The sequence below is a fragment of the Crocuta crocuta genome, unplaced genomic scaffold (genome assembly GCF_008692635.1).
Source record: "Crocuta crocuta isolate KB4526 unplaced genomic scaffold, BGI_CrCroc_1.0 scaffold168, whole genome shotgun sequence".
Classification (NCBI taxonomy): Eukaryota; Metazoa; Chordata; class Mammalia; order Carnivora; family Hyaenidae; genus Crocuta; species Crocuta crocuta.
The window spans coordinates 3626017-3652540 of NW_027532591.1; the positions used below are offsets into that span (position 1 = coordinate 3626017).

Here is a 26524-nt window from a genome sequence, read left to right on the forward strand (position 1 = left end):
TCTTCCCCATGAATCAGTGAAATATTGACTTCTGAGCAGATTTCCATCTCATCTTACTAATTCAAAATTATTAAAAAGATTAGTTTATTATACCCTGGAAGTAATACCAGGGTACTTCCACCAGAGTCTTGAATTAATTATGTAGGACTGTTTGTTTTATTTGATGAAGCCTATTCTACCTTTAATTTTCGTACCTGCTTTTTATCATTTTTTTCCCTCAGTTTCTTTTCCCTCTCTCAGATGTTTCTGCATCTACTGTTAATGCACCTGCCCTTGCTGTGCCTCTCATTCTGCATATTGGAAAACCAGATAATTAAGCTTGTCATAATATTTTCTAGCAGCTGCCAATAGATTCCAAAGGCAGTACCAATGACTAATGCAGCATTTTTGTGAATAAAGTATTTTGAGATTTGGATACATGGTACCTTTTTATTCTTTTATTAAATTTTTTTTTTAATGTTTATTTTTGAAGGAGAGAGAAACAGTGTGAGCAGGGAAGGGTCAGAGAGAGAAAGGGAGATACAGAATCTAAAGCAGGCTTCAGGCTTGAGCTGTCAGCACAGAGCCCGATGCAGGGCTCAAATTCATGAACCATGAGATCATGACCTGAGCCAAAGTCGGACGCTTTAACTGACTGAGCCACCCAGGCACCCCTATTTTTTTTTATTTCTTAAATGTTTATCTAAACACTGCTTGCATGAATGGGGAAAGGACAGAGAGAATGAGAGAGAGAGAATCCCGAGGAGACATCATGTTGTCAGTACAGAGCCCAGTGTGGGGCTCAATCCCAGGAACCATGAGATCATGACTTGAGCCAAAATCAGGAGTTGGACACTTAACTGAGTCACCCAGGTGCCCCCATAGCACCTTTTAAAAAAAAAAAATTTTTTTTTTAAAGTTTCCTTGGGTCATATTTAAATAAATGAACTCAATTTTAGCATGAATTCCACATGTACATAGAGAAGAAAAATGGGAAAAAAGAAGAAACCTTAAATACTGAGGTAAGCTTATCAATGTTTCATTGATATGCCTTCCCTCTCCAGCTGTCTTTCATTATCTGGAATTTTCTCGCCCTAATTTTATTTCTTGGTGCATTTAATTTATTCCTTAAAACATACTTTAATCAGCTAGGACTTTTTAAAACATCTAAATTCTAAAGCTCAGTGTAATCTTTAAGTTGATGAATACTTACCCATTGGTCCACAGATCCCTATAAGGTCATGGATAGAACTGCATTTTGAGATAACTGTTTTCCTTGGTTATCTTATGTATTCATTCAAAAACACTATCTGAGAAATGGCTTATAACTTTCCAGATTGCCAGAGGTTTCTGTGCCACAAAGACCTTTAAGAATCCCTGAGAGGCAGTCTCCAGTTGCAGGTCATGAGTTCATATCACTGCTGCCAGAAACCACAAAGCCTTTGGGGTTTGAGCCACAGTTCTGATAGGTGTGTGGTACAGGAATTCAGTTAAGTTTTGTTGCAGCACTGTTAGGTAAATTGTCAGACCTCATTTATGAAATGAGGCCATTTAAGAATGGCTGATATTCTTGAAATCTATTGAGAAAATTAACTTGAAGTATAAATTCTTAAGTCTTAGATGAAAAACGTATCACAAGGAAAATGGCAGCATCATAATCTCAAAGTGCTAACAAGACTGGGGTTTCAAACATATTGATCCTTGCTATATATTCTGTATATTATTCTATTTCATTTTCTAAAAAGCCCTTGGACCTCTAAAACTGATTTTACAACTCACAGTAGATTATGACCTACAATTCAGAAAACATTCTAAGATGTAGAACCAAAAAGATAAAATTGTGAAATACATTAAAATATTTTGTATGTCGAGCATCTCAAACAAGATCTCTTAGGGAATCAAACTTGCCTGTTGTAAAACAGCATTTTAGAGAAGTGGGTAGTACATGTTTATACCCTGGGAGTAGTCATTAAGCTGCTTATGCCTGGTTGTTTATATTATCTTAAGGATATTTTAAGGACTTTAGAGTAGTGGAAAGCTAGCCACTAAATAATTTTAAATGGAGTTGTGGGTGAGGTGATTATGAAAATTAGATTTGCATTTGAAAGATCTCTGAGAATAGGAAGGGGATAGTAGACAAGGGAAGACTAGGAAGCCGCTGCATTAGCTAATATCATACTAGGGTGTTGGCTATTTGTAATAGGGATGAAGAGTTATGAATGAGTTGTGTTGATACTTAAGAAACATACAGAATTTAGTAATAGATTATATGAAAAGAATGTATCCAAGAGATCAGGCTATAGAAACGTCAAGAACAGGTTACATTGGGAGAAGACTCGTTGCAAATGGGCATAGGAATAGGGCAGTAATGGAATGTAAAATTGAAGGTGAATGAGTTTGTTTTAATAAGACTTGATCATGTTTAGGGGCACCTGGTTAGCTCAGTCGGTTAAGCATCTGACTTTGGCTTAGGTCATGATCTTGGCAGTTTGTGGGTTCAGGCCCCTCAATGGGCTCTGTGCTTAGAGCTCCTCCTGGAGCCTGCTTCAAATTCTGTGTCTGCCCTTTCTCTGCCCCTCCCATTCTCTTGCTCTGTCTCTGTCTCTCAATAATAAATGTTAAAAATTTGATCATGTTTATAAGCTGATAGGAAGGATCCAGTGAGAAGAATAGCTTGAATAGGGAAGGCAGCAAAAATCTACAGTATAAGTTTTCTCAAAGGTGGAAACAATCCACCTAAATGTAACAGGATTGACCTACATAAAAGAAAACCATTGTTTTTACGATTAGCATCTATAATTATAATTATGTTTTAATAATTAAGTGATACATTCATGTAGTCATTCTTTAAGCATACAGATGAAACAACTTATTACTCTTTTGTAGCCACTCAGTTCCATATCCCATAGGCAACTAACCTTAATGGTTTTGTGGGTCCAAGAGATTTTATACACATAGGAGCAAATACAAATAGTCCTTCTTCACCCCTTTACACAAAAAGACCACTGTACACACAGTTCTGCACCTTGCTTTTTCTGTCAGTATATAAAAAGCTTTATTCTTCATTAGGACTAAATAGTATTGTATTAATGTTTTTTACCCAGTTCCCTATTTTATGGACATTTAGGAGTTACTGTACTTTAATTTCAAAAAATTTTTAATGTTTATTTTTGAGAGAAACAGTGTGAATGGGGAGAGGCAGAGAGAGAGAGGGGAGGTTTCAGGTTATAAGGAAAGGTTGAAGGAGTTGGGAGTTTTCATTTTGGAGAAGATATTTAAGGGGCATATTATCACTATCCATAAATGTTTAGGTGCCCTTGGTTGAAAGGGATAAAACTAATGGGTGGAAGTTATTAGAGCATAGGGTGGTTTCAGTAAAAGAACTTGGGCATCATGGTTGGCCTTCGATGAAGTGGCTTGTTTCTATGGGTTGTTCCTCATTACTAGATTGTTTGGGTGACCTTTTCCAAGGTGTACCAGAGAGGATGTCAGTCTGAGTTGGATGAGTCATAAAAGACTTTTGAGGTTTCATCTAATCCTGAAATTGTCAGCTTTTTGTTTTATGCCAGAATGCGCTAACATCTCTAATAACTGGTGGCCCGTTCCCTACCTGAATATTTCTTTCTGACGTAGCCTTTCTTTTTAATTTTTTAATGTTTTATTTATTTCTGAGAGAGACAGCGTGAGCAGGGGAGGGTCAGAGAGAGAGGGAGACACAGAATCTGAAACAGGCTCTAGGCCCCAAGCTGCTAGCACAGAGCCTGACATGGGGCTCAAACTTGGGAACAGTGAGATCATGACCTGAGCTGAAGTCAGATGCTTAACCAACTGAGCTACCCAGGCATCCATAGGTTATTATTGTACTTTTGATAGTGCCTATTTTAACAAGATGGAAACCTTAACTGGAGATAGATGCACACGTGGGGAGGGTTGTAGGTTTGACTCTGGGACATCTAAGGGGCCTGAATGATTTGTAAAGAATGAGGTGGTCCATTTTGGACCGTTAGGTAGAAATGGAATATTCAGGGTAAAGAGCTGATATGTGGAGATTTTTACGTGGTCAAATGAGCAGAAATTCAGTTAAGGAAATCTGATCCGGTCCATGAAAGTGAGGAGTCACTGGACCAGAGTTGGAGAAAACAGCCAGGAAAATTCCTGAAACTACATAATCTGTCAATTGAAAGTAACTTTCAGAAGTCATCTTTTAAATGGAGAATTAGGACTACCTTTGTTAGCCTCAAACTGGAATTATCCATTCAATTTTAAATGGATCTAGCCCATCTGGAAAGCAAAACCTGTTTTGGGTTTAGAAGCTGTAAGAAGACATTACTGCCGAATTTCCAAAGAATTTCAGTTTTCTACTCTGAAAGAAACATTGAGGGGTGCCTCGGTAGCTCAGTCAGTTGAGCGTTCAACTTCAGCTCAGGTCATGAGCTCAGGGTCTGTGGGTTCTAGCCTCGCCTCGGGCTCTGTGCTGCCAGAGCCTGGGGCCTACTTCAGATTCTGTCTCCCTCTCTCACTGCCCCTTCACTGCTCACAGTCTCTCTCTTGAAATAGAAATAAACATTAAAAGAATTTTAAAAAAATTGAAACGTTGACTAAATCTAGGTTAATAGTTTGTTTACAGAGTGACTGAAGGCACCTTCAAAGTGGTTATAATTTTTTCATCAGCTTTAGGGTATCTGTGATGTTACTCTTACTGGTAGATACCATGGGTCCAGTGTAAAGAAACATGCAACAGTATAAAGACATAGTTGTGCTAGAGAAGGGTTGAGGTGGGAGAGCTAACTTGGTTAGAGTTGTTTGAGAAGGCTTCCTGACTATTCAGTTATCAAAAATCAAGACTTCCCTTATTCCATTGTTTGGATTTTTTTTCCTTATATTTCTTCAAATGGGTTTTACTCTATCTGTGGCACTTAAGTCCATGTGTTTCTCTTTTTTGTTTCCAAAAATTTTAATGTTTATTAATTTTTGAGAGAGTGTGAGGAGGGGAGTGGCAGAGAGAGGGAGACAAAGTATCTGAAGCAGGCTCTAGGCTCTGAGCTGTCAGCACAGAGCCCAATTGGGGCTTGAACCCACAATCTGTGAGATCATGACCTGAGCTGAAGTCAGACACCCAACTGACTGAGCCACCCAGGTGCCCCCCATGTAAATGTTTCTTAACCCTTTATTTCTTGAATAAGTCTTGGGAAACTGTAAACCACAAGTCCTCTTGGTAGAAAGATGCACAGAATTTTGCATGCAATTTCAAGGAATTTAACAGCCTCTGTTCTGTCAGACTTCTACCTACTTTGATTGCCGCCTTCAATATATATTGTCTACTACCACTGCCAAAATAATAGCCTTTACATTATATTCTTCTTGATTCCTCAGTGCCTGCAGCTGAATATAAAGGACAAATATTGGAGGCACCTGGGTGGCTCAGTTGGTTAAGTGTCTGACTTTGGCTCAGGTCATGATCTCACAGTTCGTGGGTTCAAGCCCCGGATCTGGCTCTGTGCTGACAGCTCAGAGCCTGGAGCTTGCTTCAGATTCTGTGTCTCCCTCTCTCTCCCACCCTCCCCTGCTCATGATCGCTCTCGCTCTCTCTGTATCTCAAAAATAAATAAAACATTAAAAAGGCCATGTATTTAAGAATAGTTATCCTCTACTTTTGTAATTTTGAATAGATGTGACAAGGTCACATAGCTCTTTTTTAACACCAGACTGAACCAGATTTTCCTGACTTATGGTATGCAGCATGTTCTATAATTGCATTTCATTACATAATTCTAAACCAAGTGGTTTGTGTACTTTAAAAAGATACTTTGAAGTTTGTTAACAATTATTTTTCTTTTGTAGTTTTATACTTTAAATGTAAAAAACAGTTAATTTCACTGATTTGTAGTATACCTTTGCATTCCAAGTTGCATTGTTGAAACCAAATGTTGTTTAGCTAATACTGTGCATTCAGAGAACTGTCAAAAGACATTGGAATATATATAGTGTATATATGTATATATATACACTATATATATACATCTGTAGTATATATATATAATATCTATATATGACTGATTTACTATTTGTATCTTAAAAATGGAATTAATACAATCTACAACTGATGATTGAACCTTGAATACATTATGCTAAGTGAAAGAAGCCAGACACAAAAAAGTCACACTCTGTGATTCCATTTATATGAAATATCTGGGATTGGCAAGTCCATGGAAACAGATGGTGGCCAGAGGCTGGGGAGGAGGAATGGGTGGTAACTACCTAATGAGTAAAGAGTTTTATTTGGGAGTATTTTCAAAGTAGATAGAGGTAGTGGTTGTACAACATTGTGAATGTACTGAATTGATCACTGAATTGTTCTCTTTAAGTTGGTTAATTTTATCTTCTATGAATTCACCTCAGTTTTTAAAAAGTAGAATTAGGTTAAAAAAAGTAGAATTAAATTCATCTGTTTATCATATTCTTAGCAGAATTAAATATACATTGTGAGTTGTCTCTATTTTGCTTTTTTTGTCTTTTCAGCTTACAAATTGGAATTTTTAACAGTAAATTTTAAAATTAGCTATTTTAGTGATAACCAACTTTATAGTTTTCTTTCTTTTTATAATTGAAAATTAAGTAGAATTATGTAGAAATAAAAATTAACTCATATTTTCAGTACTCTAATGCAACTATAGTTAACATTTCAATGGGTATTTTTTAATGATTTTTTTTAAATACAATGATTTTGAAATGTGTGCATAATAGCACTTGAATATTTTTGCATCCTTTTACTTTTAATGCCAGTTATAATCATTTTTCATGTTCCCACAGCCTTTAGACCCCTTATTTTTAAAGGCTATTAATTATTCTCTTGCCTATATTATTCACTTGTACATTTACATTATTGATATTCCATGGTGAATTTCTTGATTCTTGGTGGTGGTAAAGGTAGAGGAGATTGTGAGGTGTGTTTCGCATGTCTAAATTGTAGTAAAAGTGGTGTGCTGTCAGCTTCAGTTTGAAATTAATTTGTAAATAGCTGGCCATCTCTGTTTATATAGCTGGATAACCTTGCTGAGAACAACTTCACATCTGGGTTCTAAGATTAATCTAGTAATCCTAACTTTTGTTTTATTTATATTTGTACTATTGGTTTAAGATTAGGAATCTTTTTTTTTTTTTTTTTGAGGTGCGTTACTAAGAGGACTTAAGCACCCTGTATTCTTTGTTCTGCTAATCTCCATTTCTCTTACTAGTTAACTTTCCTGATCCAAGGAATTGAGCTTGAGGAAGAATCTAAAGATTAAACCTTAATTTTTCATCTTCAGATTTGTAAGAGCTGACATTTGGGACAATCTCAGTAGTCTAGTAGACAAATATCAGCATCTATGTATTTCATTTAGTCTCAACATTGAGATCCAGAGCATTCTCTGTCTCTGTGTATAAAAAGGATCATTAAAAAAACTGAGTTTTCTTCTTTCTTATGTTAGGGTAGTTTATATAAAACAACATATGAACAATTAGAGGGCAAATATTAGGGATACTTGCATATTATTTATATATGCTATTGAATAATGCATTAGAAGGTTGGAACCACATATGTAGAAGCTGTAGCAGCTGATCTGAGAAGATGTAGAAAGTCTTATTTGGTCAGACTAATTTTAGGCATCCTTAAGACACCCTGGTTCTTTCACGTAAGCAGTCCTTTAAGATTTGTACTCTCACATGTACCCCAGAATATTTTATTAGGCTTCTAGGAAAAATCTCATGTTAAAATGTGAGCGTTTTCAAAACAGTTTTCAACAAATGGTGCTGGAAGACCTACACTACCACATAGAATGTAGTTGGATCCCTTTCTCACACATTGCTCATATACTTAAATGTAGAGCTAAGTCTACACAACTTCTAGAAAATATAGGAACAAGTCCTCATGACTTGGTTTAAGCAAAGCTTGGTTTAAGCAAAGCCTTCTTAGATTTGACATCAGAAAGCACCAGTGACCACAAAAATATGTAAGGTGAACATCAGAATTTAAAAATTGAACTTCAGAGGACACCATCAGGAAAGTGAAAGACAACCCATAAAATGCAAGAAAATATTTGCAAGTCATTTATCTGATAAGGAACTGATGTCCATGATATGTAAAGAACTGTACATATCAATAGAGACAACCCAATTTCAAAAAAGGAAAAGGATCTAAATAAATAATTTCTCCAAAGAAGATAATGCAGATGGCCAGTCAGCACATGAAAAGATGCTTAATAATAATTTGCTATCAGGGAAATACAAATCAAAACCACTAAGATGGCTATAGAAAAAAAACAACCACCACCAGGATTTGGTAACGATGTAGGGTAAGATTGTAACTCTTATGCACTACTGGTGGGAATTTGAAAATGGTACAAGCACTTTGTTTTTAAGTTTTTTACTTTAATTCCAGTGTAAATACAAGTACTTGGGGAAGAATTTGGCACATTTCCTCAAAAGATGGAAGATAGTTATCATGTGGCCTAGCAGTTCTCCTAGGTATATACCCAAGAGGCATGGAAACACGTCCACACAGAAATTTGTTCACAAAGGCTCATGGTACTGTATTCATAATAGTCAAACAGTGGAAATAACCCAGATGCCCATGAGTTGCTGAATACATCATACCACTGGTGGTGTGTATATGCAATGAAATATTACTCAGCAATAAAAAAAGAATGAGGTTCTTTTATGTGGTACAACATGGGTAAATTTAGAAAATATGCTAAGTCATTTAGGCCTCCAAAGACCACATTAGTATGATTTCATTTATATGAAATGCCCAGAACAGGCAAATCTCTAGAGATAGAAAGCAGACTAGTGGTTGTCTAGAGCTGGGGAATTTGGGGGAAAAGGATGAATGACTGCTAATAGGTATGGGGTTTCTTTGGGGGATGATAAAAATGTTCTGAAATTGTAATGATGGTTACAACTCTTTAAACATATTAAAACCATTGAATTGTATATTTTAAAATGGATTAATTAGATCTTGTGAATTATAGCTCACTAATTGTTGTATTAAATGTAGGCTTTTTACTTTAGTGGTACTGTATTTCCTCAATGTGGGGAGGTACTTTTTAAAAAAGTTTTTTTAAAAAACACTTTTTGGGAGTGCCTTGGTGGCTGAGTTGGAGAGTATGGCTCTTGATCTCGGGGTTGTGAGTTTGAACCTCATGTTAGATGTGGAGATTTCTTAAACAACATTAAATTTTTCAATACTTTATGAAATCAGAATGTATATTGTAATTCATATGTGTACATTTAATGGACTGGTCTTCCATATAGCCTCAAACTGTTAGAATCCAAGAAATATACCTTTTAAATTATTTTGCAAAATTCTTACAACCAAAGTTTAGCAATCTTTGGAGGAAAGTTTTGTTGGTGATGTTAGGTGCTTCAAAAAATAACTTAAAAAAAAAAGAAAGGTGAAGGTATCTGTTGGGGAACTTAGTGCAGTAAATGTAATACCAGACTTCCTGAGCTCCAAAGCCAGCTTTTGGCTGCTACAGACACATTCTTTTTGGAGTTAATACTTTTTTTTTTTAAAGCTCTCATCTGTTAACTCCTTAAAGGCTGCATATTCTGCCTCTAGTTGGTTTTGCAAAGAATTTTGGGCTTATTACTCTTAGCTTTCAAGTAGGAGTCTTTTATTTGCATGCTACATTTAAGGATGAAAGACAGTTCTTGAAATGTGTATTTTTGGGGCACCTAGGTGGCTCCAACTTTGGTCGGTGAAGCATCCGACTTTGGCTCAGGTCATGATCTTGCAGTTTGTGGGTTCAAGCCCCACGCTGGGTTCTGTGCTGGCAGTTCAGAGCCTGGAGGCTGTTTCGGATTCCATGTCTCCCTCTCTCTCTGCCCCTCCCCCGCTCATGCTTTGTCTCTCTCTGTCTCAAAAAGCAATAAACTATTAAATTTTTAAAAGAAATGAAATGTTTATTTTTATTCATTGAACTGGTAAAATTCAAAGCTAGACTGCTTAAATGAGAAGGATTCCAATATGTTTTGGTTGTAGCAAAGACATGGTTCCAACCATAACTCATGCACTAAGACAGAGGAATACCTTTTGGCCTACAATTACCCTGGAGATCTGCCCCATTGATAAACAATTCTCTGTCAATAATTGGATGCCACTTCCCCTGTGGAAACCAGTTTGCTTGATGGGAGTCCTAATTTAGGAAAGAAAATGGTGGTAGTGCTTAGGAGACACTTTTTTTTTTTAAATTTTTAAATGTTTTATTTATTTCTGAGAGAGAGAGAGAGAGACAGCATGAGCAGGCGAGGATCAGAGGAGGAGACACAGAACCGGAAACAGGCTCCAGGCTCTGAGCTAGCTGTCAGCACAGAGCCTGACACGGGGCCTGAACCCACGAACCGTGAAACCATGAGCTGAGCCAAAGTCGGATGCTCAACCGAGCCACCCAGGCACCCCAAGACTCTTATTTTAGACAGTTAACTTAGAGGATGGGTGCAGTATTTTAATGATACACATGGATTGGAAGCAGAAACCTGTCAAGGAACCAAGGCAGCCACTCTCCCATTTCTCTTACCTAGGGATTTCAGGGTTTTTTATTTGTGGACTCTCCTAATGAATGTCTGCTTCACTCAGCATTTCTTTCTTTCTTTTTTTTTTTTTTTAATTTTTTAAAATTTTTCTTTCTGAGAGCACGTGAGCGGAGGAGGGTTATAGAGAGTGGGAGACACAGAATCTGAAGCAGGCTTCAGGCTCTGAGTTAGTTGTCAGCACAGAGCCCAATGCGGGGCTCGAACCCATGACCTGAGCCAAAGTCGGGTGCTTAACCTACTGAGCCACCCAGGCATCCCTTCACTCAGAATTTCCAATCTGTCTTTAATACCGTCTGTTTCTTCATAACCCCAATTTATACATGCCTCTTAATTTGCTACTTAGTGGTGTTTTCAGGTAAGTTGATTCAGTTTTCCAATTCTAAGAGAAAGAAGAATCCGATTGGCTCACACTCTCCACCATTCAGGAGGTGCAAGTTATCAAAAATGTTTGCTAGCCTATAGGCCTTTGGAATGTATGTCTGTCCCAGAAGTTGCCAGGTCATGGGCAATTTAGAGATAGTAGGAGCTGTGGGTGAGGTAACTATCTTCTTCACTTACTATTTCTAGATCACTTTACTCTAGGGGATTTAGGTTACAGAAGGACAGAGACTTTACCTGGTCACTGCTGTATCTCCTTTACTTAAAACAGCATCTGAAATGTGGTTGGGTGTTCAAAAAATATTTTAATCGGTGCTTAGGCTCAAAATGTGACCTTGATTTCAGTTGTCTTGAGCTTTAGATGAATAAGCTTATCTTGACTTGCTAATACAGAGTACCTGTGGTGATAATGCCTACCATTACCTCAATTAGGATACTGTAATTAGCCCCATATAAAATGTTCAGTGAATATTATGTAGTGAATGAAAGAAGTCAGTCTTTTCATTTAAAATTAAGCAAACAAACGCCAAACCACTTCCATGGAAAGTGTTCTTCCATGCAGATCATTAGTTTTTGTATGCTTTCTCAATAAATGTAACATCATATTTGTCAGTGTCATAGGTGGGATGCTAGCTCTTTCCCCTTTATATGTATAATTGTTACCCTTCTGTGGTTCAGGAAATATATTAATACTAATAATCTTTGGGGTTTTTATTTGGTTGGTTGGTTGGTTGGTTGGCTTGGTCATGATTAATTGAACATCAGAGTTAGAATATGCATTGAGACCATCCATTCCAAATCCTCCATTTTATGGCCTTAAATTTCAGCCTCGCAAAATTCAGAGAAAACATTCCCAGTAGGAGACTGCAGCTGGGGAGGGGGTGGTGCCAGCTGCATCTTGTAAGGCTATAAGGAGAAAATCAGAAAAGCTTACTCTTACTTCCTATTGGAGCAAAGGATACAGTTTTTGGTGACAAGCTGCATTCTTTAGCAGTGACTTTATTTTTCCTTTACCACAAACCAGACTTGTACTATTTCCAGCCTCAGCACATTACTTAGGCACTTACCCACTGCATTGTTTTAGTTTGTAAAAATTGTACCATATTCCTTAAATTGAGTCCAACTTTTAATGTACTGCATTTCAAATAGACATGTTTACACTTTGATATGTTTCTGTCTTTCTTGGCTTGTATGCTCCCTAAGATTAGGGCCCTTTATATTTTTCTGCCTTCATCATTTTATAGATGCTTCATTATATATTAACAAACAACTGGAATGCTTCAGAGATTTTTCTCATCAGAAGGTCAGACCTTGCTTTTTTATGTGACTGACCCTGTGTTTCCTCTTTGCTCTGTCTCAGCATATTTTGTAATCCTTTGTTCCTTTTCTGTTCTACCCCCTTCTGTGATGCTGCATTTCTTTCCCTAACACACTTTAATTTTACATTCTTATTTCTTTATGGCAAATGTTTTTTTTTCCCCCTCTGGCTCTCATTTTTGTTTTTGTTTTGCATAAGATATGGAGAATTAAAGTATTAAGGAGGAAAATGTTTAAATTTATTTGAAATATACTTGCTTCTCTTATTGTGAATTCCCCCTATATCAAAATTTAAGCTCACAGGGAAAGTACATGTGTGTTCCCTAACAACACTGAGGAAATGGTAGTTATAAAGACATTTATGTAGATGATTGAGATAAAGGGAAGGGGAGAAAGAGGATTCTGGGAGGGTGGTGATGTTGTTATAGGAAGGCCCAAATTTGCGTCCCTATGTTAGTAGGTTATTTATATTTTCTTAGTTATTCCTTGAAAAACTCTTTTAAGATGGATTATTCTGTTCATTTTTTTTTTTCTGAGGAGGAACCTTACGCTTAGAGGTATTGAATAACTTGCCTAGAGTTGCATACCTGATAAATGCCAGAGCTGAGATTACATGAGATGTCTAATCTCTTTCCACTGTACTTCTCTATTATTAACTTGTAGTGGGCTTATAAATATTGAGTTTGAGAAAGATTGTGGAAGTAGAGATCATTAGTTTGGTTTTGAACATATTGAAGTTCCCATGAGATAGGTAGGTAGAAATTTGAAAGAGGCAACAAACTAGGTATCTTTACTTGGAGAAAGAATGTTGGTTATAATTTATATTGAGTTTTCTTTTTGGTTTTATTGTTGCTTAATCCAAATCATTAGCCATTATTTCATAGCATGTTTACAGAATTCTGTTAGGAACATCAGTGCTTTGATAGAAAATATTCAGTTATCCAGTAATGTTTATTGAATGCCTACTATATGCCAGATACTGTGCTGAGTAAATAGTCTATATTGGTAAGCAAGATAGACACATTCCCTGCCCATATCAAGCTTATATTCTAGTGATGAGGAAATATAATCATGCAGATAATCACATACATTTTTAGCCTAAGCACAAAATACCTCGTGAATTATATAGATGTAGAGGTGAGAGCAGCCAATTGAATCATACTTGAAGGTACCAGCAATTATGTTAATTACAGTTTAGTGATTGAGATTTTCATAAACTGATTTCATAGTATTTATTTTTGTAGTAAGTGACCTTAGACATTGGAAATGATTTTGTGAACAGTCTCAGTAGGTATTCAAAATCATATTTAGGGTTCACATTTCAGGAAGTGTTGAAGGTAGGTTCTGTTATCATTCACTCTTATAGAATATACTTAGCAAAACAAAACAACTCTAATCCCAATATTATGGCATATACACTAACTTTATTAAGTATTTAATAGTTGGCTTCAGGGGGCAGGGGTAGCACCTGGGTGGCTTGGTCGGTTAAGCGCCCAACTCTTGATTTTGGGTCAGGTCATGATCTCACAGTTCCTGATATATCGAACATTGCTGTCAGGCTCTGCATGGATAACATAGAGCCTGCTTGGGATTCTCTCTATCAAAATAAATAAACTTTAAAAAAACACAGTTGGCTAGGGGTTCCAGGAAATGTAAAGCACTAAAATGGGAAAAAAAAAAAAAAAGACACTAGAGTAAATTAATGGGTGACTGTTTATAGCTATTAGTACATAAGAGTTTTAAATAGAACTTTCATTCATCTGCTGGTTCAGTGAGGGGCAAAAAGAATTCCTGTTATGGATCTTATAGTCTGGTGGGGAAGACAAATATTCAAATTTAACAAAATATAAAATTACAACTTTGACAGATGCTGTGAAGAAGAGTTACTTGTTGTACAAAAGCCTGTAATAGAGGAGACTGGTCACTTAGGTTTCTGAGAAAGTAGCTGGATTGAGTTCTGAAGGAGGAAAAGGCATTATTATTTAATCAGTGTGGTGATGGAGGAGACTGGTTCACCCCCATGTTTATTTATTTTAATAGAGAAGGCCCAGGGGAGGGACAGTGCAGACCCTGACGCAGGGCTTGAACTTGCGAACTGCGTGTTCATGACCTCAGTTGAAATCAATCAAGAGTCAGACTCAACCAGGGGCACCTGGGTGGCTCAGTCGGTTAAGCCTCCGACTTTGGCTCAGGTCGTGATCTCACAGTTCATGGATTCGAGCCCCGCATTGGGCTCTCTGCTGAGAGCTATCTCAGAGCCTGGAGCCTGTTTCAGATTCTGTGTCTCCCTCTCTTTCTGACCCTCCCCTGCTCACACTGTCTCTCTCTCAGAAATAATTAAAAATATTAAAAAAAAAAAAGTCAGACTCAGCCAGCTGAGTCAATCAGGTACCCTGGAGGAGAGTGTTTCATGCAGAGTACAGCAGGTACTATGACTCTGTAGAGAGGAGATCATGGCATTTCAGAAGAGCTGAAGGAAAACCAGTAGGGCTAGAAAGCAGTGGGTTGTTAGATGAGGAATGAGGGCTGCTAGGTAACCAGAATATGCAGAGCTCTGGAAGTCTTTTAAGGACTTTGGCTTCTGTCCTAAGCATTGAGAAGCTATTGAATGTGAAGGGGTTTTAGGTATGTGTGAGGAGGGCATAGTGTTAAATTGGATTGCTCTAATTTCTGAAAAGAGGACAAATTGAAGTTCTGCTAGCTAATATTGTACATCAAGGACATAATAGGAGCTTAGAGTATTAGCAATAGATATGAAAAGACATAAACAAGTTTTGTCAGTATTTCAGTAAACAATTAACTTACTAGAACTTGGTGATGTACTATGTATGGAAGAGTAATGGAGAGGGAGGTACAAAGGGCTTGAACCAGACCTCTGTCTTACAGAACTAGACTGATGGTCCTGTCATTCACTGACATAGGGCAACCTAAAAAGAGGACCGGATTTTGGAGGGGAGTCCAAGTTGGACATGTTGAATTTGAGGTACTTTGAGGACATTGAGTTGGAACTGTCAAGTAGAGACTAGAATTTTAAGAGATTTAGATTAGTATATAAATTTGTGAATCATTTATATCTAGGTGGTAATTTCTATTGTCAACATGGACATTGTTATTAGGTGAAGAGTATAGGACAGGAGAAGAGGCAGGGACAAAATCAGTCATGTTTGTAATTCCAAATACAGTTACATTCTGCGGTGCTGGGGATTAGGCCTTCATAAGAATTTTATAGGAGACACAGTTCAGCCCAAAACCAAATCTCTATCTCAAAAGTGTTTATCTTTAGGCTAAATAATGTTCAATATAATAGTTCTCTCAGGGGTCTTTTTAAATTCCCTTTGAGAAAAGGAATAAAATGCAGGTGCTGTAAAACCACTGTTGTCAAAATGCACCTTTTTCATAAAGGAGAATTCCCCCCCCCAAGGAGAATTTCTAGTAAACATGACCAAATAGACTTTGAAAACAAGAGTCAATGTGGAGAACTCCCCATCTCTCTAAAAACATTATCTAGATTTTTCTTTAGTTGCATGGGAGGACTCACAGGACTTAGAATATAGTTGTAATCATAGCTCTGATTTATTATGGCAAATGAATACAAATCAAAATCATCAAAGGAAAAAGGTGTATAAGTTCATAGGAAAGAGGCACAGGCTTCCAAAAGAATCCTCTCAGAATGGAATCACACAATACACTTCCTCAGCATTGCATTTTGTCAGTATGTGTGAAGGGTTGTCTACCAGGAGCGCCCAAAATACTGAGTAGGCACCCACTGCCTACTACATACTCACATACTACAGACTTCCCAGGAGGGAAGCAAGTGTTCAGCATTAATCATACTGTTTACACAGAGTTAGATGCAGTGAGCTATCAATTAGGGAATGGTGAGAACAGTCCCAGAATACAAATCTATTAACAATTACTCATTTTACATCCATGTCTTACTTACATTCAGTGTCTTCTACCTGACATTAGAATTAAGATTCCATTTTCCCACGTAGAAAATCCCATTGGATCCTAGTCTGTAAGCAGTAACGCATACATCAAGCCATTTTAACAGTTGTTAATTAAGTTGCTCATTAAAATTAATTAAATTGAAAAAATAAAATCTTAGCAATTAGTTAAGAAGGGTGAGGACGTAACATCTTTAAAATATCAGCAGTTCTTAGTCATTTCCTTCCCTGTGTGGCTTTCTGAAGAGTTGTATGTAAATTGAAATCAGAATGTTGAATAATTTTAAATGTCTCAGTGGTGCTTATTAGAGGGTTCCTTTGGTTTAACAAAAAAGTACCAAAGAAAATGCATTCATAAAATAAATAATCAAAAGGTAGGGTTTTAATATTTAATATCTATTAATATGTTTCTTCATGGAGCTTTCCTTTTCTATTCTTTGTGCTCCATACACATGTGAACCAGAAGACCAAGGAAATCTAGCCCTTTAAAAAGTACATGCTTAAAAATTACTAGTTCTAAAACAACTTAGAACAATTTAAAACAAATCTTTTTTGTTTTTAATAGGTATGTGCAAGGGTTTTGGAGACCATTATTAACCGTAGTCTTATACCAGTTCTAGTGTGACTTCATATGTGTCATCTTGTGCTAAACTAGTTAGATGGATGGGACTGAGAATTAGGAGGGTAGCCTCACCTGGATGGAAATGGTAATCCAAGGGTGAAAAACTGAGCTGGCAGGGGTCACAACAGAGGTCAAAGAATTTCTTTTATTCAGGGACAGGCTCGAAAGCCAGGATCAAAGCCAGGGGCAATAGCAGTTAGTTTAAAGTCTGCAAACCAGAGTCATTTGATGATGGAGAGAAAACAAATGGTTCGAATAACAAAGAAATGTTGACATTACAGAGCTCTTTGATGTTATCTTATGATTGCATCATCACCTTTTAAAGTGGTGCTGTTACCTTTATTCAGAGATTTTAAGGGACTATTAAAGATACTAACAGTCACCATAGTAAGTAACAGATTCCAGTCTTAAGATTTAATTTTTCAGACTAAAAATCCCATATTTTTAGATAGTAGTGTTTGAAAAACTGTGTTCTGTTGATTTGTGTGATTCTGCAAACTTGCCTCAGGTAGGGGCTGGAAATAGGTATCCTCATCTCTCCTAGGTCACATTTCATTCCAGCTCCATTCTACCATAAGAGCTCAGTTTTAAATATTCTAATTACAAATAAAATTGCTCTGAACAAGATAGTTTTATTCAAAAATCCCATTGGATTAGTAGGCCTGTTACCTTTTTAGACCAGGTAGTTTAACAAAGTGACACTAGAGAAAAGATATCCCAAAGTGAGAGGAACAAGGAGAAAGTCCACTAGTAGCAGAATTTGACATCCCATCTGTATGGTAAGAACTACCTGAAGTAGCCTTCAGGAGTTTCAAACAAAGGACAGACAGGAAGGTAGGATCAGACTTAGTTTATTTTTTTTTAATTTTTTTTTAACGTTTTATTTGTTTCTGAGAGAGAGAGAGACAACATGAGCAGGGGAGGGTCAGAGAGAGAGAGGGAGACACAGAATCCGAAGCAGTCTCCAGGCTCTGAGCTAGCTGTTAGCACAGAGCCCGACACGGGGCCTGAACCCACGAACCTTGAGATCATGACCTGAGCCAAAGTCAGATGCTCAACCAACTGAGCCACCCAGGTACCCCAGGAGTTTATTTTTCTATCAGTAACAGAACCTATTTTACAGGCATAGTTTAAAAGATGGATTTGATATTGTTTGATATTCTTAAAATTTAGAAGTCACAAAAATTATGAAACATTTATCACAGGTGGAAAACCTTTATAAAACCATTTATTAGGTAGGCCTAGTTTTGTGGCTTTCTTCAAATGTAATTTCAGTGTACTGTTCTTCAAAGTAATGTAAATAGTAATGTAAATAAACACAAGCTAAATCATTTAATTTGTAGAATTTCCTTGCTGTCTGGCAACCAGGAGTGGTACAGTGGAGATTAGTGACTTAAAAAGGAGACCAGAAAAAAAGGAAGATCTGAATTCTATTTCTGTTATTGTCAGTAATTACGTGACTGTAGACAAGTTTAGGCCTGTCAAATGAGAGTTGGTCTAAGTTGAATTCTAAGGTTCCTCTTTGAAAACTTGTACTTGCCTCTGCCATAATCCAATCTATTTTAAAAAAAAATTTTTTTGGGGGTGCCTGAAGGGCTCAGTCAGTTAAGTGTCCAGTTTTGGCTCAGGTCATGAACTCGTATCCATGGGTTTGAGCCCCACATCAGGCTCTATACTGATTGCTCAGAGCCTGGAGTGCTTTGCATTCTGTATCTCTCTCTGCCCCTCCCCTGCTCATGCTTTGTCTCTCAAAAATAAAACGTTAAAAAAAACTTTAAAAAAATTTTTACTTCTGCTTTGAGGTATAATTGACATGTAAAATTGTAAAATCCAGTCCATTTCTTAAAATATTGGAATGTTCCATAATCATAATAGTAGAGCTACAGTAATAATAGCTAACATTCAGTGAGCTTTTATATGTGTCTTTTTTTATTCTTACAGTCGTTCTAGTACTTTACACATGGAGACACTAAGGCTCAGAGGTTAAAAAAAAATGTGGTCAGGGTTTTTTCTTATAGCTAGTAAGTGGCAGAGCTTTTTGACTTTGAACCATGAAACTTTTCTGCATTTTAAGTTTGCCTACTAGGTAAAAAACCTTGAAAAGGTGAGTATTTAAATCAAAGATACAAAAGTCAGATTTATGATCAGTAATAACCAAAGTGTCATATAAGTTTTATATTCACTATAAAGTCTGATCAGCAGTTATTTTTCTAGTGCATACACTAGGGATTTACTATACATGTTGCATATAATAGATTCTGAATTTGGGCTATGAACTGAAAATTTTTTTGTGTATGTACAAAGCTCATTTAAAAGGAAATAAGCATTTAGGGCTGCCTGGGTGGCTCAATTGGTTAAGCGCCGACTCTTGATTTCAGCTCAGGTCATGATCTCAGGGTTCATGCGATCGAGCTCTGCTGTCAGTGCAGAGCCTGCTTGGGATTCCCTTTCTCCCTCTTTCTGTCCCTTCCTTCCTCTGCTCATGTGCGTGCTCTCTCAAAATAAACATTAAAAAAAGAAATATGCATTAAAAAAATTAACTGTTTATAAAGCAAAAATTGCCTGTGCTCATAGTGCTGTTGCTGTAGATATACAAGGCTGAAAGAAAGCTTTCGAGCTATACTAGAGAAATGTAGTCATTTTGGTACTTACTGGGAAAGGTAGAAGAATGGACAGTCTTTTTCTCATTTGATGACTGCACTGGTTAATTGAAGTTTCAGTGTAATCTGTATAATCTTCCTATTTCTCTTTTAGGTAGATAACAACTATGTAATTAAGCTGGGCTACAGACAGGCTCTATCAGTATTGGGTGGTAGGGAGGAGGATTGGGGAAGGCTTCCTGTCAACAACCTTTTCGGCAAGGTATAATTTGGACCAGTGGACTGCAGGGAAAGGTAGGGGGAATAGCAAGAGCAAAAGCAGTAAGATGGAAAAGCATGGAATTTATAGGAAACAGCTAGTTTGCTTGCAACAATAGATAATATCTCTTTGAATGCAATATTAATAATCATAATACCTACCATTTGAGTTTCTGCCATTTCCAGTTTGACCATTCCTCATTTAAGCCTATAGCAACCCTATATGGTAGAATCTAATTTAGATGGGTTAAATAGCTTAAACATGGTCACTCTGGCATAGAAGTGACTTAAGGCAAGGTTATCTGGATCCAAGGGTCATACTTTTAATAATATGGTGGTGTATTTGCATGTAATATGCACTAAATCAATACTTTTGTTATTTAAAAATTTGTTTAATGTTTGTTTATTTTTGAGAGAAAGACAGTGCAAGAGGGGGAGGGGCAGAGACAGAAGGAGACAAGGAATCCAAAGCAGGCTCCAGGCTCTGAGCTGTCAGCACAGAGACACATGTGGGGCTTGAACTCAGTGAACTGCGAGATCATGACCGAAGCCGATGTCCGATGCTTAACCAATTGAGCCACCTAGGCGCCCCTGGGTTTTGAGATCCTTAATTAAACATTTGTTCTGAATCTCGGAGAAAAGAATATTTAAAGTCTAATGTTGAACTGCCTTTAATAAATTCTAACTGCTGTCAGAAAAGGGGCCTTATAAGAATAAGGCCAGTTTAAAAGGACATAATGGTATGTTAGGAGACACTGGAAAAGTCTTTTTCCTTGAAATATTCAATATTTGAGCCTAATTTATATTTGTATCTGGGACTTTCCACTAAAACTTATTTTTTCCCCCACTAAAATTTCTGTGTGGAAAGAATATGTATACTTGAGCCCTTAGAAAGTTTCTCATTATGGGTGCTCTCAATTATTTTATTTTCAGCCACAAAAGCCACTAGTTCGAAGCAGCCTCAGTTGATGCTAGTTCTGGATAATTATGGAGATCATTTCAAAGGACTGTTTTTTTTAAGCTTAACAAAGATTAAGCAGTTATTCTTGGAGGGCATAATCTCACAGTTGCAAATATTGGTGACCTGGTAAGCAAGTGCTTAAATTATAGAGATGAGGAGTGATCCTATAGGATGAATGGAGGTAACATTTTCTAAAGTGACTTGGTAGTTGTGATTTGACATAAAATTTCCCATGAAAACTCCATACATGGATTAGAAGTTGTCTGTCTATTCAGTAGAGATGTTCTCTGGAAAACCATTTTAGGTGACTCAGAAATGGTGCCAGCCACAATGAAATCATTAGGTCACACAGATGCACTACCTTCCTCATATTTCATTGAGGTCTCTTCTAAAATGTCTTATCAGAGAGGTTTGTTGTGAGTATTCTAAATTAGCATCCTCTGGGGTGCCTAGGTGGCTCAGTTGGTTGGGAATCCAACTCTTGATTTCATCTCAGGTCATGATCCTATGGCTTATGAGTTCAAGCCCCACGTGGGGTTCTGCTCTAACAGCTCAGAGCCTGCTTGGGATTCTCTCTCCCCCTGCCCCTTCCCACTTGTACTTTCTATAAAATAAAATAATTAAAAATTAAATCATAATTGGTCAGATATGCTATTAAGTAAAGCAGAGTAAAACAATCTCATACAACTGCACACTAGCCCAGTGTACCTCTCTCCAAGGTCCCTTCTCATCCACTAAGCCAAAAAAAAGAAACAAAACAGTACCCCAGAAAACAGATGTTTAAAAAATAATCATTTTTCCTTTTTTTTTTTTTTTTTTTTAATTTAGGAACAAGTTCCCGTTCCAGTCTATCATCCAACACCTAGCCAGACTCGCCTAGCAACTCAGCTGACCGAAGAGGAACAAATTAGGATAGCTCAAAGAATAGGCCTTATACAACATCTGCCTAAAGGAGTTTATGACCCTGGAAGGGATGGATCAGAAAAGAAGATCCGGGAGTAAGTTTTAATTTATGCATGTTTCAGAGGTCTACCTCCAGAGATTTGCTTTTGAAAAATACTGTCCTACATTTTATTTTTTTCGCCTGCATTTTAGAAGTTGGATATTTAATATAATCAGTCATGCAAGAAAGAGACTATTGATACAGCAATTAAAAATTTTCATTAAAAAAATTAGCTAAGAAGTGGTGTGAATTCTGACCATGTTATACGTTGTCCCTGTCCATGTATTAGTTAAAAATGCACCTGTCTGAGTTTGCTGGGCCAGAAATTTGGCAACATGTCAAAGACCATCTCAGGCCTATATCCTTTGAGAGAATTAATTCTAAAGATCTATCCTAAAATATGTGCCTCACTCCAACTCCTAGCACTTTATACACAAGATATTCACCATGGTTTTATTTAGAGTAGAAGTGTAGTTCATTGTTTTATAGGAATACATTGGTAGCTTATGCAGCCATTAAGAATGTTAAGGAGTTTTAGTGATCATGTGGAAAATTTTACACCTATTTTTAATTTGTGGAATAATTTTATTAAGCCTGAGGAGTTGAATATAAAATTTTACTTCTGGGAAGTTTTTGTCCTCAGAGCTCATTACTGTCAGAGAATCCCTAGTCCCTAAAGGGACATTCTCTTTTTATAGGTTGAATGGTCTTGCCAACAAAGACATAATCTAAGCTACTATGTTGATGTTTGGCTCTTTGAACCATAGCATCATTTAGCACTAGTACTTAAGATAATAAACTGTCTAGAATACTGACGTCTGAAATATTACATCATCAAGTTGCTTCTTAAGCCTGTAGAAAAATGCAGTGAACTTGAAACTAGGGTTAATGAAGGGACCTTAAAGTATAGCAGTCCAGTAACTAGGCTGAAATTAGTGGTTGTTTTTACTTATAGTTATTAAAATGAAAAATATCTCACTCTTGGGCTTACACTAAAAGCTGAGTTCAGGTACACAAAGTTGATCTGATGGCTTCCTACTGTGAAGCATTATATTCTTCAGGCGTCTTTTATAATATGTAGCTGCTTTACAAATGCAGTTCTAGGAATGGGCTTTATCCCCATGTGGTCCATTCCTCTTTGCTCTGTTAGGTCTCAAACTTGGCACATTTCCAGGGGATCAAAATAAGAGATTGTTGATGGAATAATGCTTATTAGGAAAAAATTCAATTTGCATGCTTAGGTGGTAGCATGACAGCGATTTTCATCTGTTCAGATTAACACTATCTTTGTAATGAGATTTAAAAGAGTATTCTAGATGACTTCGTTAAACAGGCTTTTTCTGGTTTCTCTCCCTGACCCCCAACAGGTGTGTGATCTGTATGATGGACTTTGTTTATGGGGACCCAATTCGATTTCTGCCGTGCATGCACATCTATCACCTGGACTGTATAGATGACTGGTTGATGAGATCCTTCACGTGCCCCTCTTGCATGGAGCCAGTTGATGCAGCACTGCTTTCGTCCTATGAGACTAATTGAGCCAGGGTCTCTCGTCTGACTTTAAGTGAACCGTCATTTTTGGTGGTTTTGATCTTTTGTCACTGAGCCCAAAGAGCCAGGGATTAGGAATTAAGATCATGCACAAGTTTCCTAAAAATTCCTGAACGGCTGCAGATGTTGGGGAAAAAAATACGTGATATTTTAGAAACTTAGGGGGAAAAGTAGGATGGTATTTTTATGTAAAGCCTTGACCCAGTGTTTAAAAATATAATTGTACTTAGATCTTGTTATTGCTCCAGTACATAGGAATTGTGTAAAGTGTTACAGCAGCTGTATATGTTTAAATTGTGTGTGTTGAAGATTAGGAAAAAGATAGTGGTTGTTTTTCCTAAATGAAATAACTTTTCTTTTTCTCCCCACCCAAATTCTTTTCTGAAGTTGCTGGCATTTGGGTCAAGGTTTTATTAAAAGCTACATTTTATAACACTGGCACAAAAAAAAGTAGTTTTAAGCTTGTTTGCACAGTTCTTTTTTTCCATTGGAAATGGAATTCATTGCCTTAGGTCTTTTTAAATAGTGTATTATTATCGTTGGGGCTGGCTCTATGCTTGAAAACCAGTTTATTTATAACCTGTTATAAGTGCTATATCTGTTTGCAGTTAGGAAATGCAGAATTCAAAGTGATCTCCTAGCTTGTAAGCAAACTGAGATGCACTATCCCTTTTCTATAAAAAATGAGTTAATATGTCAAGAAACCAACTCTAGTAAAGTGAGGTTTACTATTACCCTTTCCTATGTGTTTTATCTAATTATTTTGGTTGTTAATATGGTAATAATTAAAAGTCAAGGTAAATTTTAAATATTAAGATTTCTGATTTATTGAGCTTGAATTATGCCACCACACTTATGTAAAATGAAAGTGGCACCATGGAGAAACTGAGAAAAGTTGCTCAGTTGTAACAGTTTTGATTTATTCTTTCCTGTGACCTCTTTCCTTTATTGTCTTGAACCATAGCAAAAGGATACTGCATCTCTTATAATTGTAGTGCTGAGGTTATCGAAGTTATATAAAACACATCTCAGTCTCTGTTTCTTGGAAAGGACAGTCCTGCAAGCTGACTGACAAGTCTAAGCAGGGAGAATTAAGATAAATGTATTTCATGTTTTGCACACAAATGCAAAAATTGTATAACCACGTGACTTCATAGTTGTGGTCTCAAAGAGGGAATTTCTCCTTATCTTTTTCTTGCAGTTAATGTAAGAGCACTCTGAATCTCTAAGCTTCTGAAGTGTTAGAGGTAGAGATGGTCTAGTAAAGATGTAGTTTGTAATGTTTTATCCATTTAGCATGTGTTTATTTTTCCTTATGTACTCAAAGGTGACATTTGTTCAGCTCAGTGATATTATAGTTAAGAATCATTCATTAGCAAAAGGAGAAGCAATCTCATTTAACGAATCAAAAATATTTCTTATTTTATATTGAGTTGACTATTTGACTCTAACACTTTCCTGCATACAAAACACAAGTATCTTGAGGGTTTTCCATTATTGCATTGTAGAGGAATTCAGTATGTCATAAAACCTTAAAAGATTTGACACTAGACTATAGTATCCGTATGTTGGTTAATTTTCTTATAAGCCCCATGATGGAAAAACTTAAAGGTGAGATTGAGAAAAATTGAGAGAAATTAGATTATCAGGTTCTGTTAAATTGTTACATGTATCTTGCTCAAGTTTTTGTTTATTAATTTATATCCATCCAATTACATAAAGCAAATTTGGAGGAAACACCTGAAGTTGTGCAATATTTTCAGTGATACTACTTTTTTATCCTGTGTTTTCTACTTAAACATGATGTCTGTGTCATCAAGTATTATAGTCAGACTTTCCTTTTTCTACATTGTTAAAAATGGTAAGTGAACTTGAAAAATATCATCTAATATGTTTCTGTTAGTTTTTATTATTACAAGGCTTCTTTCACAGAAGTTTGGCAGTAATATTGAAGGAACTAGTGTTGAGCTGAAAATTTTAAGGTACTTTGTATTCTTTAATTTTGATTTCCATATACAATGTTAAGAACTATCAATTTTGGCTTTTACTAAAGTTAAATAAAGTTATAATACAGTTGTAAAGGGCTAGAGTTGATTACATTAGAATATTGCCCAAATTATCTAATCCTTTCTTTAAAGCAGTGTATAAATTTAAAGTAATGTATAAATTCATAAATTTAATCTCTAGGTCTATATACTTTTGGGGAAGTATTTTTTATGGTGTGTTTTATACCATCTAATCATAAGTTAAGTTTGATAGCTTCCAATTTTCTATAGCCAAATAAGTAATAGGTGCAGCGTTTAGATTTAGGCAAGATATGTCCAAGGTTGTCTATAGGATTTGAAATATCTGAAAAGCCTAACTAGGAAAAAGTAAAAGATTCTTATCCTTTTAAGTGTAAATACAAGTTGAAATACTTTCAAATACTTGTGTAGTTGGGTAAACAAAAACCTTTCCAATTCTGAGTTCTTTATAGGGTATTTCTTAAACCAGGAGAAGATTCCCCCTACTATTGGTGTCTCCTATGTGATATAAACCAATATGATTTTACAGAATACAGTGAGCGTTGAGGTGACAAATTCTTTGTGTACAACAAATCTCCCTCATAAGGAAGCATGCATTTTAAAAAAAGGAATAACACTTGTCAAGAGCAGACCTGCCTGTACTCCTGAGACTGAATTGGCAAATAGTAAAGAAGGTAAGTTTCTTTGGCATAATTCAGAAATGTAGGCAGTTTGATGGTTACCTCTGCTTACAAAGGCATTGCCTGGCAGTTTCTCAGAGCCACCTTATTACACTTGCATGTTAGGGCAGTGTGGCCAGTGCAGTAACCTCAAGTAATTTTGTAAGCCTTTAATTCTGAAATTCGTGGACATGAGATAAGTTGCATTGGACAGTATCTTCCAATATTTTTAAAGTTACTTACTGACTGTGAAAATAATTGCTCTTTTTTGGGGTGGGAAGAAAGAAGATTATAACCCCCCTTTCTGTATGCTCTCTGCAGCTTCCTTACTCTAATCTACACTCACTCTTCCAAAAGACCTGGTGGAGGATGCCCCCCTCATAGGAAGCATGGGTATAAGAGCCATTAGCATCCTGAGCTGTCTTTTCTTGATTGCATTTATATTAACCCATTGAGAACTTAGCTGAATACCTTCTAATTTTTTTCCCTTTTGGTCTCAGTTTTAAATATTTTGCCATTGAGGTCTAACATCCATCAATTTCATACCTCTTTTATTCATGAAGGCTACCTGATGTTCCTGCTTCCTTCAGAAATGAATCAATAACTATAGGCTAGCCTGCCTGTTAAAAGATTGGATCTACTCATTAATCTCTTTAAATATATTTTCCCCTTGAAGACCTAACACAAATCTAGGTGCCTAATAAATACTTGTT

General features: G+C 36.5%; 1 protein-coding gene across 1 annotated transcript in view; it reads left to right on the forward strand.

Annotated features, from left to right (window-relative positions):
- The window catches only part of RNF11 (ring finger protein 11), a 38581-nt gene extending 13714 nt beyond the window's left edge, over positions 1 to 24867 (forward strand). The window contains exons 2-3 of the mRNA XM_077779810.1: positions 21463 to 21632; positions 22945 to 24867. Of these exons, the coding sequence (XP_077635936.1) occupies positions 21463 to 21632; positions 22945 to 23116 (342 nt within the window). The 3' untranslated portion in view covers positions 23117 to 24867. The remainder of the gene's footprint in view (positions 1 to 21462; positions 21633 to 22944) is intronic.
- Positions 24868 to 26524: the final 1657 nt, after the last annotated feature.